We start from the raw sequence: 12,511 nt of genomic DNA on the forward strand, positions 1-12,511 counted from the left end.
TTTAAATAAGGCTTTTACTCAGCCTGGTGAAATTATAAATTGAGTTAATCAAGATATCATTTTAGTAATTAACTAAGCAGCTTAGCAATGTATCATGTACAGTACAAATGTGGTTATGTCTTATTGTGGCATTCAACCGAAGGGACCAGCTGTCTAGAACCAGGTTGTTCTCTATGTATGCATGCATGTGCGTATGCATGTGCTCTGTCATACGATGGTGTCGCATGTCCAAAATAGCAGATCTACAAGCTCACAACGAGCTGGTAGGACGGCAATTTCTGGCACACGACACTGTTGTGGCATTAATAAGACCAAGCACGGTGAACTACACAGCTAAGTTGACGCTGCTGAAGCTCACATTAGCACAACGTTTTCAGGCCAAGGACCCCCTAGCTGAGAGAGAGATGAAGCAGGGACCCCCTACTCTATATTGTATAAAATTGTGTTTCAGATACATTTTTTTCCTTCTTAGTCTGCTATTTTTTCCCTCTACACCTATAGTCTCTTTGTTCAAGTGGTTAATGTAAACAAACTAAATCCTATCACACAAAGATTTGGCGGACCCCCTATAGTAGCTCTGAGGACCCCCTGTTGAAGACCCCTGCATTAGCACATACTGTATGGTCATCATTTCTGTTTGGTTCAGAACCTGCACACCTAGCAGCTTATTGATATAGCTACACCCAGTATCCACAACGTTATTATACCCTGTCTTGTTTTGGTTCAGATAATGTGATAATAATTCACTGTCATCTTCTACGTTCCGTTGTGTTCACTATGTGACTGTTCTGTGACACTGTGGTCCAGGGCTGAGCATGATGACAGACATGTGGCCGATGGAGAACAACGCCCGCAACTATTTCCGGTGTCACTGCTGTTCCAGAGACATCATCCGTTCCCAACACATGTCTCACATCATATCTGCCAAACACCGCTACAACTACATAGTGAGTATGTGGAGCCTGTGGTGGTGGCAAGGAAACTCTTTGTAATTTTGTGTGTGTGTGTCCGTCTGTCCGTCCATCCCTCCGTCCGTCTGTCTGTGAGCAGCTAATCTCCGGCACCGTTGGACAGATTAGCATGAAACTGTGCACGCATACCAAATTTCTCACATGACCCTGTTGTACCAGGAGGCCGATTTTTGCAAAACACATTTTTGGCTATTGCTCTTGCAGATTTTGTCGAAACATCACGCAAATTGGTACTGTACACATAGGGGCGGCAGTGGCTCAGGAGGTAGAGCTGCCGCTTGGGAACCGGAAGGTTTCCAATTCGATTAGTTAGTGTCGAAGTGTCCTTCAGCAAGACACTGAACCCCTAATTTCTCCCGATGAGCAGGTTGGTGCCTTGCATGGTTTCCTCCGCCATCGGTGTGTGAATGTAATACACATTGTAAAGCGCTTTGGATAAAGGCGCTCTACAGTATATAAATGCACCATTTACCATTTACATTAGTCATGTGATCAAGACGGATCTGTCAGATTTTTCATATTCCATCCTGATTGGCTAAGATTGGCTTCTAAAGTTTGCAGTAGTGGCCTGTTTTGAACAAAATGAACGTACTGTAGCGTCCGGTTGCCGAAAAACTTTGCACGCACATGCTGTGAGCAGATAATGATGTTTTTAGACAGTATGGTCATTTAGGGTTAGATAAAGTGCAGTTTACGTATTAGAGAAATGGGACATGCTTGAGGATTCGCCAGTAACTATGGCAAAAAGAGCACAAAGCTATTGAGCAGTAAAACCCTTGGCCCGACCTAGAACTGCACATTAATGACAGACAAGAATCGATCTGTGTTGTTACTTAACTGTACTGTGTCCTACATTGTATGCATTGTTATGACCCTAGGTCATGGGTGGACAACTTTGATGATGGAGGGGGCCACTATATTTCCACACTCACTCCAGAGGGCCACATTGCACAGAAACCTCGTATCTCCGTATTTTAACTTTTTTCTTAATTACTGCCCTACTTCGTCATTCTATGTCACACAAAAGTTGCAAAAATAGCCGATTTACAAGTTCAAAACGCGTCGCAGTACGACGCGTTTTGAGCTTGTAGATCTGCTATTTATGCTATTTTGTTATTGGAATCCTGGATACTTTTTTGCTATTTTTGAATTGGAATCCTGAAAAGTGATTTTTTTTATTAATTTCAAAGGCATTTTGTTATACTTATTTGTTACTTTATGAACTTAAATACAAATACATTGGACATAAAAAAGACAATAGAATTTTAATACTAGTCATTAAGCTACTAGACTGAAGTAATTAAAGCGGGTCATGTTTAGAATTGTAACAGCTGAAATCAATAATATATCAATATTAACCAGCGGGCCTCATTAAGTGAAGGTGGGGGCCGCATGTGGCCCCCGGGCCGCCAGTTGCCCGTGTATGCCCTAGGCCTAGGGCATACATGGGCAACTGGCGGCCCGGGGTATGACCCTAGGGCCTAGGGTCATACGTGTATTTGCTGGTACTGTTTTGCCCCATGCCTGTCCTCTCCCCTCATTGGTGTGTATGTGAATGAGTGGTGGTGAGTGACTGATTGACTACCAGCTGGTGTGAATGGTGTCTGAGTGTGACTGGTAACTAACTAGTAGGTTGAACCTCGCAGGTGATTGGCTCCTGTCTTCATGGACTGGAGTATAAAGCTTCCTACCTTCAGTTGATCAGATGTCTTCCTCTAGCACTCTGTCCTCTTGTGTTAGTTCTTCCACGGGTTAAAGTTCTGGATAATCTAATGCCTTGGGGGTGTAGGGGTGGGTGATCTCTTTGTTATTAGTTCTGTTTTACTGTTAGTTTTTATTAGGTAAGATATTTGTTTTTTTGTTTCCTTTATGTTAGGTAAAAGAGGTAGCGAAGTTTGCCGCTCTAAACTCAAGACTTACCAGGGCTGAAGACTGGTGCGAGATAGAGGCCAGCATGAAAGTCCATAAACAACAAAAACGCTCACACACTGAAAAAAATTAACATTGAGGCTCTTTGAATGCAAAAATTGTCTTTTACTTACAAAAGTGCAAAAAGTGACATGGTGAAATAAAGTGATACATGATTTTTACACTGATTTTATCTTGAATATAAACTAAATGCTTGATTTGGGCGACTTTAAACCTGTGTGGACTGACTGTTTGTTTGGGGACTGGGGAGGAGGGAGTCCATCTTTTATGTGACACCTGGTGACCCCTAGGCATAAAGGGGGAACTCACTGGAGGAAAGTTGCTCATTCAGCCTGAGACTCTGTAATGTCGGAGGTGTGTTTGAATGAATAACAAGAGAGAGACTCTCGTACATGGTTACTGATTCAAACTGAACAGTGACTCACTCTCTACTTGTTTGTGTTTTTGCAGAAAAAGGTGCGTCCTCGTATGGTCCGTGATTGGCCAAGCAGTGTGGAACCTAATGAGCGTCCTAGAGAGCTGAGAGACCTGGCCCAACAGGTGGAGAGAGATGAGGGATGGGGAAGATTGAAGGTCATTTTTTTTTACCTTAAATGTTTTACCACTTTGCAGTATTTGAAATGGAGGGGAATACAATAATATCATGTTCTAACTGTGTGCAAACCATTTGAAAGATGTTAAATAAGCAGTGACTAACATAATATTGTTTGCCATTTTAAAGGTGCCGGTGATGAGGTCATCCACAAGCCAGTCCCCGAAAGCTACTGCCAAATCCCCTTTGAAAGCACGAGTCACAAGCAAAACGACGGATGTTTCTCTTAAAATGAACGAAGACCTCAAAATGATTCTCATATCCAAGACTGTGGCTGAATTAACTGCACTGTCCAAGAGCTGCCTAACTGAAGATACATCCCAAACTGTCTCCATCTCCAAACCTACAGAGGGTCAGTATTACTTTTTCAACCATTTTAACCCTGGCGTATCTGTTTTGGGCATGTCAGTATAATATGCAACATTCTTCAAAACATTTACCTCGTTGTAATCTTTTATACAAATACAGGCACTATACTTACTTGGTTGAAAACACAAACTTAGTTCACACTGTCCACCTTTTTTATGAATAAAAATCAAAACGCTATAGAGATTTTTCTGAAGGACAGTATGAACGTGACCTGTGGTCATCTTAACATGGTATGTTGCACAAACAGGTTAGAATCAGGGGTCGGCAACCTTTTTGACATGAAGTGCCATGTTTTTATTTTCTTGATAGTCAGTGTGCCGTATCAATATTACATTTTATTATGATGACACCACATCAAAATAAAATATTTCTAACAGATTTTTGATTCCCATATTCATAACAACCTGATTTGTTTCTTCTTTTGAAATATTTTATTTCACATCAGGACATCCTAATGATCAACAGAATAACACCTATCTCCCAGACTCCCTCCCCAGTCAGAGTTCAGAGTTTGAATGAATGTAGAATTATGTGCAGGATTTTAATTTGCACACAGATGTGAGGGGACTTAATTTAATTGACTACATTAAAAACATACATTTTATTTAAATGAATCCTCTTTCTCATACTTATGCCTTACTTTGCCTACAGTACCCCTGTGTTAGATGGGTAGCATCCTTGTAAAAGATTATGAGTTTTAAACAGAATGAACATTTTCTATCACAAGATGTACTGAAATGTCATTTGAAGTGGACTATTACTATGTATTTTTATGTTTTTGAATTTACAACTGTAAGCCAGCCATTTTAAGCACTTCAGGTGATCTCAAACATTATTGTATAGTGATATATATGAGGAGGAAAAAAGGCATGGATTGTGGCACCAGGTCTTTAACAAATATGTCAATGTATGCGACGCTAATGAAGAAGACATGATGCCTTATTCATATCCATTCACTTGTTGTCAGTGACTCATCTCCATCTGTTTCTGACCATCGTTTATTTGCACTCATCCACCAACCTTCCCTCTATCCATACTGTAGGTAATGGAATAAATCAAGGCTCACAATCCTCACCGATGCACATCTTACCCCCTGACACCCAGCCAGAAAGCCCACAGAGCTGTGATGTTCAGCCAGAGAGTTATGAGGACCCCAGAAGAACCCAGCCATGGGCTCCCCATGACCCTATGACCCAGTCAAGGGCTCCCCATGACCTCATGACCCGGCCATGGGCTCCCCATGACCCTATGGCCCAGCCATGGGCTCCTCAGATCCCTGGTACGTGGCAGCAGGCTCCCCGGGATTGTGACACACAACCCTGGGCTCCTCAGTACTCCTCCTCAGCACCTTGGTACCAGTCGGCACCTCAAGACCCCGGTGGTATTCAACCACAGAACCCAGAAGAACCGAGGGACAGAAGAGGCATCAAACTAGAGGAAACACAGAAGCCACTGGCGTGTTCAGACAGACAGACGTTCTTGGACCCAGAGCCACCGGTGTGTCAAAGCAACTCGGCAGGTATGTGTGTGTGTGGATTGAATCACTGCATTTATTTATGTTTAATTTATGGTTCACTTTCTGTGTAGGTTTGTGTCTATCGCAGTGTTGATTTTGACAACACATTTTGATTTAGTTTTAGTCATATTTTAGTCATCTGAAATGTTTTAGGTTTTGTCTAGTTTTACTCGACTAAATATCTAAGATTATAGTCGACTAAATGTACAGTTGATTTAGTCGACTAAAATGTATTTTGGCGGTGCCTTGATGGCGTCGTAATGGCTGATTTTACACTTGGTTGCATGCTGAAAATAGCCGATCTACAAGCTCACAACGCGTTGCAACGCGACGTGTTGTGAGCTTGTAGATCTGCTATTTTCAGAGCGCAACACCCGAGCGCAACCAAACATAAAATGACTTGTCTTTTAGTTCTACTGGGTCTCTTCTCCACTAGTCCCTCGCTAACATTTTAGTCTAGTTTTTATTTGTTGACGAAATTGTCAATATATTTAGTCTTAGTTTTAGTCGTCGTAGCTAAGTTTTTGTTAATGAAAAAAGGTAGTCGACGAACAATTTTCGTCATAGTTTTAGTCGACGAAATCAACACTGGTCTATCGGTTGACTTGTCTGTCACTCACTCACACACACAGGGGAAATGATTGCCAGCCGTGTGTCCCTCTTCCTCAATGTGAAGCTGTCAGAAGCTGAGAGAAAGCGAGTCGTAGGTGAGTGTTTGTTTGTTTGACCTTTTGTGCACAAATGAAAAATGCTTTGCGGTGTAAGTATTTTAGAATCGAGTATCTAGTAGGTTTTACATCATCAGTCTTAAGTAAGTCCCAAGTCAATGAGCCAAAGTCGAGGCCTAACACCTGACTATTGGGCTTCAAATGTTCAACGCAGGTTTTTTTTACTCCATTTAGTCACACGCCCACAAGTCAATTCAGGCCTTCATTCAAGTCTTCACTCAAGTCATCATAAATCATAATGTCCCATGTTGAGCCTCAACTGAAAGTGGAAGTCGTTAATAGAATGAGAAATGTACTTGGTAAATTGTTGATGATCTTTGCGTGTAAACATTATTATGCCAACATGAAACCTTACCAGTGGATTAACGTCTTTCAGTGGACTTGGGGAAAGAGTCTTTAGTCACCTGAATCGACTTCTTACCTCAACCTGTGTGTGTGTGTGTGTGTGTGTGTGTGTGTGTGTGATTTTTTTTCAGGTCTGGGCTCAGTGCTGGAGTGTCAGTGTGGAGACATATCTAAGAATGAGCGACTGGCTCCTTTTTATTTGTGTTGTAGCTGTCTAAAGACTTTCCAGCTGCAAAACATTATTGGACACATCATCAGCCTCGATCACCAGCACAAGTACATGGTCAGTGTCCTCTCCGGTACTTCTCAAATATGACCATTTTTACTATAGTAACTCATTTTTAGCTGACCTTATATTAGAAGAAGGCCTATGCACCTGCTTGGTGTAATATTTGGTTTTAACCCATTAAGACCGGGAATCCATCTGTGTGTCATTTTTAGATGTCTTTGGCTATTCAAAAATAGCAGATATATAAGCTCATAGTGCGGCACAGAGTGCCGCACTATGAGCTTGTAGATCTGCTATTTTTGAAAAATCGTGAAAATTCGTGGCAAAATCTTGGATTACATATTTTTTTAAACAAACATTTGTAAAATATTTAGTTCCAGGAACCCCCTGAAGCAAAGATTAGATTTACAAATGTCCGCCAAAAAAAAAGAAAAAAAATCTAATATTTGCACAACTTTTCATGATTTTTCAAAAATAGCAGCTCTACAAGCTCATAGTGCGGCACTCGGTGCCACGCTATGAGCTTGTATATCTGCTATTTTTTAATAGCCCAACGAAATCTAAAAATGATGTTCCCGGTCTTAAAGGGTTAATGTATATATTTTAAACCTTTTTATTGGATTATATTTATGTGTACCTTGTTGTCTTTGTCATGTCTGTATAACCATTGTTGTGAATGTTCCTTTTGTACAAAGGGCGCCATTGAAAAAGAGACCCTGGTCTCAATGGATTTCCCTGAAATATGTTTCGACAAAATGTTCAAGAGCCCTGTTTAAACCTTTTATAATGCTTTGCAACTTTGTCTCTGATTCAAGTCTCTTGTCTTGGTCATGTCTAATTCATCTAATTCAAGTCATGCTAACTCACCAAGTGGTTGGTTACATGTATTTACATAACATTGTCAGAAAAACAAGAGGTCCTCAGTTTAGTTTGAGTAAAACAAAATCTTAAAATGTATTTATTAAATTAACCAATAAGCCGATAAGCATATTGGAATATATTTGTATTATTCAAATAATGCAGTGGCAGTGTTGAGCTACAGTCTGACATGTCTGCTGTTATGTTTGTGTATGAGTGACAGTTTGAAAACGTCTCCTGTATGTTTGTGTTAGTGGGAGAAATACCCCAAGATGATGGCTGGAATCTGGAATCTGGAGGACTTGAGTGAGAAAGACAAGATGGATGACTTTGAGGTTATGGTCAACAGAATTGCTGAGCAGGAACAGCTTTACCAAATGGATGCTGAGGTAACTAGTTTGATACTGTTTGTTACTTTTCCATAAAGTTAACCTCTGCTGTGGGTTCACCGTTGTGCTACAGGTGGTGGTGAAACTGTAATGGAACTACACGGATACAGGATAGGTGGGCACTAGGGACATCTGGGCATCTTGATGTAAAATTGCCTATTTTGTTCGAAATGTTAAAATAAATGTATATTTGAAAAATGGTCTTAAGTAATGTAAAGTATACGTGATGTGAACATGCACGGTACATCATTATCAGACTTAATTTTAACCTTCAACTTCTTGTTTATGCCCCAAAATGACTGGATATACTGGTTTTGTAGCAAATTGTGGAAATATAATTGTAGAAATACTTAAAAACATTTTCCAAATATTACATTTTCCAACATTTTTGACAAAATAGACAAGTGGTGCCCAGATGTCCCTAGTGCCCACCTACAGGTTCAAAGGGCAAAAATACCAACTCAAATTTTGAACGTCCCTGAAATCAGAAGAAGTGAGGCAGAGGTTTTACCTCCGTATTTTCTGCTGAATTGACTATTTACTAATTCAAGTGGAGGTCTCGTTATTAAGCTACACATTATGCAGGGCAGGGGCTACTTGTGGTTGTGAGTTAATTGTTGTCCATACACTGACCTGTCAGGACAACTCCGGGCATCTTAATAACATTGTGTAGATTAGAGAGAACAAAATATGTGACTTTTCTCCTTATGAGTGACAGCCTGATACATTTTTAAACTTGTATTGTCTGTCTCAACTTTAATGTTGTTTATGTTTTACCTATTTTCTCTTGTCAAGGTTATACTGCTTGACAAGGACTCGTATCATCGTGTTCGTGTGGCTTCATTCAATGAAGGTACAGTAGTTCTTAAACTATGTTTTTCCCCTAGTCCCTAAGAATCCAATTATTACTTCCTGTCAAAAAATGGAATGTTCGATTACATCAGCAAGACCTTATGAATAATCATGAATCATGTGATTCCCATACCAGTGGTTCCCAAAACCTCCTAAAATAAAAGGATTTACATTTGCCCGGGACCCAAACTAGTGAAAATAGCAGATCTACAAGCAGCTTTGCAAGCTTTATTAAATACTTTAGAAAAATGCTGGAATTGTTTTTAATTGATTTTTTTTAATTGATTGATTGAAGTGGCGATTTTTCTTTTTTTGTTTAAACTTTTTTAAATCTTTTGAAATGTATACATATTTTTCTTAAAAGTTCGAAACAAAAAAGGGGATATTTACTCGCAATCCATAAAGATTGGTCCAGACTCCCCCTCAGCAGGGAGCAGTACAGGGTGTGATTCCTGTTAATGCGCTTAAAGTGCTTCTCCTCTGTTCAGCATCTAATTCAAGATGACGGCCGGAAGGTACCTTACAAACGTTCTCATTTTAAACTTAAAACAGTACATTAAAACATGCATCTTAAAACTATTGAGGTGAGAAATGGGCAATGCAGTAACATAAATGTGCTTTGGCACTGCCTCTCTGTCTCTGCCTTGCTGAGCGTGAGACGAGTGCAGACACAAGCCTGTGTAGTTGAAGAGATCCCATAGCCCGAGGTTTATGGGACGATCGGCTGAGACTGTGATTGGCTGAGACTGTGATTGGCTGAGACTGTGATTGGCTGAGACATAACCAGCCACTGTTTTACTAGGAAACGTGAAAATAAAGGTTGCAAAAGGTCATTGCAGGTGGACCATATCGTACCATATAGGTGTCAGTAAAAATGACAATGTCCATCCACAGCTCTGTGAATGTGTGGTGTTGTAACTGTAGTGGTCTGATTGTTGTCTGTAGGCATCCACATACTGGAGTCATGCAGGCCACCAGAGGCAGACAAGAGCACAGATAACGGTATACTGAACCAACCATCACACACACATACAGATATGTCCCAGCTAGAGACCACTGTTGACGTTCATAATCTTTAACCATCCTTGTTCCCAATTCAGAAGAGACGGACAACATAGTGAAGACTGAGCCGGTCGCAGAGCACATGTCAGACAGACCACACCCAGAGCGTGTGGCAACCATGAACACTCACAACTCCACCATAACAGGTGTGTGAGGTCAACATTACTCCCCTGACACATACTGTAGAATGTTGAATATAAAACCATGTCTAATTGTCTCTCTGTTGTTTCCAGTCACCATTAAACAGGAGGTGAAACAGGAAGACCACACCCACAGCTGTTTCTCTGGACATACTGGTAGATACTGACGCCTACTGGAACACAACTTGTTTTGTTTTCCTGATAACCCTGATGTTTTACTATCATAGAAAAGCAGAGGTTACTTTTAATGGAATTGACTCCCCGACTCCCAGAGGGGTTTTTATTAAGTGGCAGAAATGTGTTACAGACAATTTAAATATCCTCTGCAGTCGTATCTGTATGGAAGTAATGTTTGACGTGCTTGTGTCTCCTGGTGTGTGACAGTCTGGTACTGTATGTATCTGAACATATTGATTGCCAGAGTTATTTCAGATTTTTTGCATTTTATTGCCAGAGATCTTTCATTGAAAAAAAAAAAGTACTCAGGAGCTGTAATACAAAATTTTAAAGGTTTAAGTTAACAAGGAAGTGGATAGGAGTCTAGATCTTCGACTAATCATATCTCCTTGGTCTTTGGGTTTTGAATTTTTTTTTCTTCTTAAAAACGAGTTAACTCGATCTTGGCAATCAAGTGATGGATTTTAAAAACGAGTAAAAACGAGTTAACTCGTTCTTGGCAATCAATGTGTTAACATATGTGTCTGTTCCCCCCCCCCCCCCCCCAGAAATGAGAAAGGCAGTGAAACATGGTTTGGATGACGTGTCCTCAAATGAAGATGGAGAGACGGGCAGCAAACGGAGAAGAATTTCAAAGTCTCCCGATGGGAGAAAATTGGAGCTGGTCTTGAACTCACTTAAAATATTAGCGTCCTCCAACTTCAACCTTGAATCTCCTCCATTAAGTCCAGTCTCGGCTGCATCTTCTGAGCCTTGGTTCACTGAGCCCAGGACGCAAATGGCCCCGAAGCCTGTCGACAACATCGTCACGAGCTACGCCGACCGGCAGTTCACGTCGGAAAGCCAAGCCGCCGACGTCATCGATTATGACCAGCCTCCGGAAAGCTACTACAGAGCAGCCCACCCTGCTGCTGCGGGGGAAGACCTTCCTGTTGCCTCCAGCCCACAGCCGGACTGTAATCAGAACTTCAGTGTGGGTGAACCCAGCGCCGTTAATACAAACCCTGCTCTAGCATCGCAGGCCTGTATCTATAACACCACGGCCTCTCCTTTTAATATCGGGGTCGGTTCCATCACCATGGTCAGCTCAACCCCCGCTAGCCAGCAGTTTCCTGGTTCTGATTACAGCATCAACCAGCCCACCGTAGCCATGTTAAACCCCAGTGTCTCCCTGCCAGCAGCAGGCTACTATGGGACGCCCGTTTATCCTTACAGTCAACTCACCCAGAACCCGTATTTCACACATGGGTATCCATCCGGAACTGGGACCCAGAACCCTTACTTCACACATGGGTATCCGTACGGAACTGGACCTGCAGGTATTCACCGAGCTCCAGAGCAGCACCCTGTGTTCTCACAGTATGTAAACTACAGTGTTGGCTCTACTGGAGGATTGAACCCAGTCCAGACTCCCCCTCAGCAGGGAGCAGGACAGGATGTGATTCCTGGAGGCCCCTATACCACCTACACCACCAATCCACCTGCAGAAGCCTGGCTTGAAATGCAAAGACAACAGCAGCCGCAGTAATGTTCCGGGTAACATTTTCCCTTAACAGACACGGTTTAATCATATGCCCTGCTGTAGTTTGTAGTGCACTGTCCTCTTTTCTCACACTGGTACTTTTCGTTCAAATTCCTCTGAAGCTAACCTCTCTAAAGCAGGGGGTTTCAACCGGTGGTCCGCGGACCAAGGTATTGCAGGTGGTCCCTGGCCATGCATTAAAAAAAAAATGTATGGTGTGTGTGATATGAAATGTGAGTTTACCACAATCCAGTAATCCTAATCATATTCCATCATATTCAAACAAAATCACTGTTTTATTATAGCTATTTTCTCCAGCTCCCTGTGGTGCATGAACCCCCCACCACTATTGTGTGGGGTGGGTCTATGATGGACTCCAGGTTGCTCTTAGTCAGGATGGTGGTCCCTGGGTCAAAATCAGTTGAAAACCCCTGCTCTAAAGCCTTGCATAATGTCTGCCTCAGTGTCTCCTTGCCTCCTCCAGCCTCCAGCCGTGACTCTGAAATCCATTGCGTCCCATGTTGTAACTTGCTTCTCAAGGAGCTGAAAGAGAGGAGAGGAGGCTCTGCAAGGTGCTTGAGACGAGGGTAGATTAAGTGGATCTACCCATTTTGTCAGAATTAGTGATGTAAGAATGTGAACCTATTTACAGTAGTTATTGGATACTACAGCCCAACATCTCCTCTGGCTATAGGATGTAAACTACACTGTCTGGGAGATGGGAACCAAAAGCCTCTGCTAGCCGTGCAGAAATCAAAGGAATGATTTTGAGCTGACAAAACATGAATCTGCTTTATATTCTAAGTGGATATGTGGATTGATGAATGGGCAA

The 12,511-nt window shown here is 41.7% G+C and overlaps 2 protein-coding genes across 2 annotated transcripts in view; both read left to right on the forward strand.

Moving 5' to 3' along the window:
- The window catches only part of LOC308094887 (uncharacterized protein), a gene marked incomplete at both ends in the record, with an annotated part of 37,580 nt that extends 36,767 nt beyond the window's left edge, over positions 1 to 813 (forward strand). Inside the window, one exon of the mRNA XM_080441710.1 lies at positions 808 to 813. Coding sequence (XP_080297836.1) covers positions 808 to 813 — 6 coding nt within the window. The remainder of the gene's footprint in view (positions 1 to 807) is intronic.
- LOC308095233 (uncharacterized protein) lies at positions 813 to 12,225 on the forward strand. Its single transcript, XM_080442213.1, has 12 exons — positions 813 to 947; positions 3,351 to 3,473; positions 3,622 to 3,844; positions 4,904 to 5,380; positions 6,010 to 6,084; positions 6,582 to 6,733; positions 7,792 to 7,926; positions 8,722 to 8,779; positions 9,724 to 9,780; positions 9,879 to 9,986; positions 10,074 to 10,136; positions 10,706 to 12,225. The coding sequence occupies exons 1-12, from the start codon at positions 816 to 818 to the stop codon at positions 11,683 to 11,685; spliced, it is 2,583 nt and encodes an 860-aa protein (XP_080298339.1). The 5' UTR covers positions 813 to 815; the 3' UTR covers positions 11,686 to 12,225.
- The last annotated feature ends 286 nt before the right edge of the window (positions 12,226 to 12,511 follow it).

Source organism: Gymnoscopelus braueri (genome assembly GCF_963280865.1).
Source record: "Gymnoscopelus braueri genome assembly, chromosome: 11".
Classification (NCBI taxonomy): Eukaryota; Metazoa; Chordata; class Actinopteri; order Myctophiformes; family Myctophidae; genus Gymnoscopelus; species Gymnoscopelus braueri.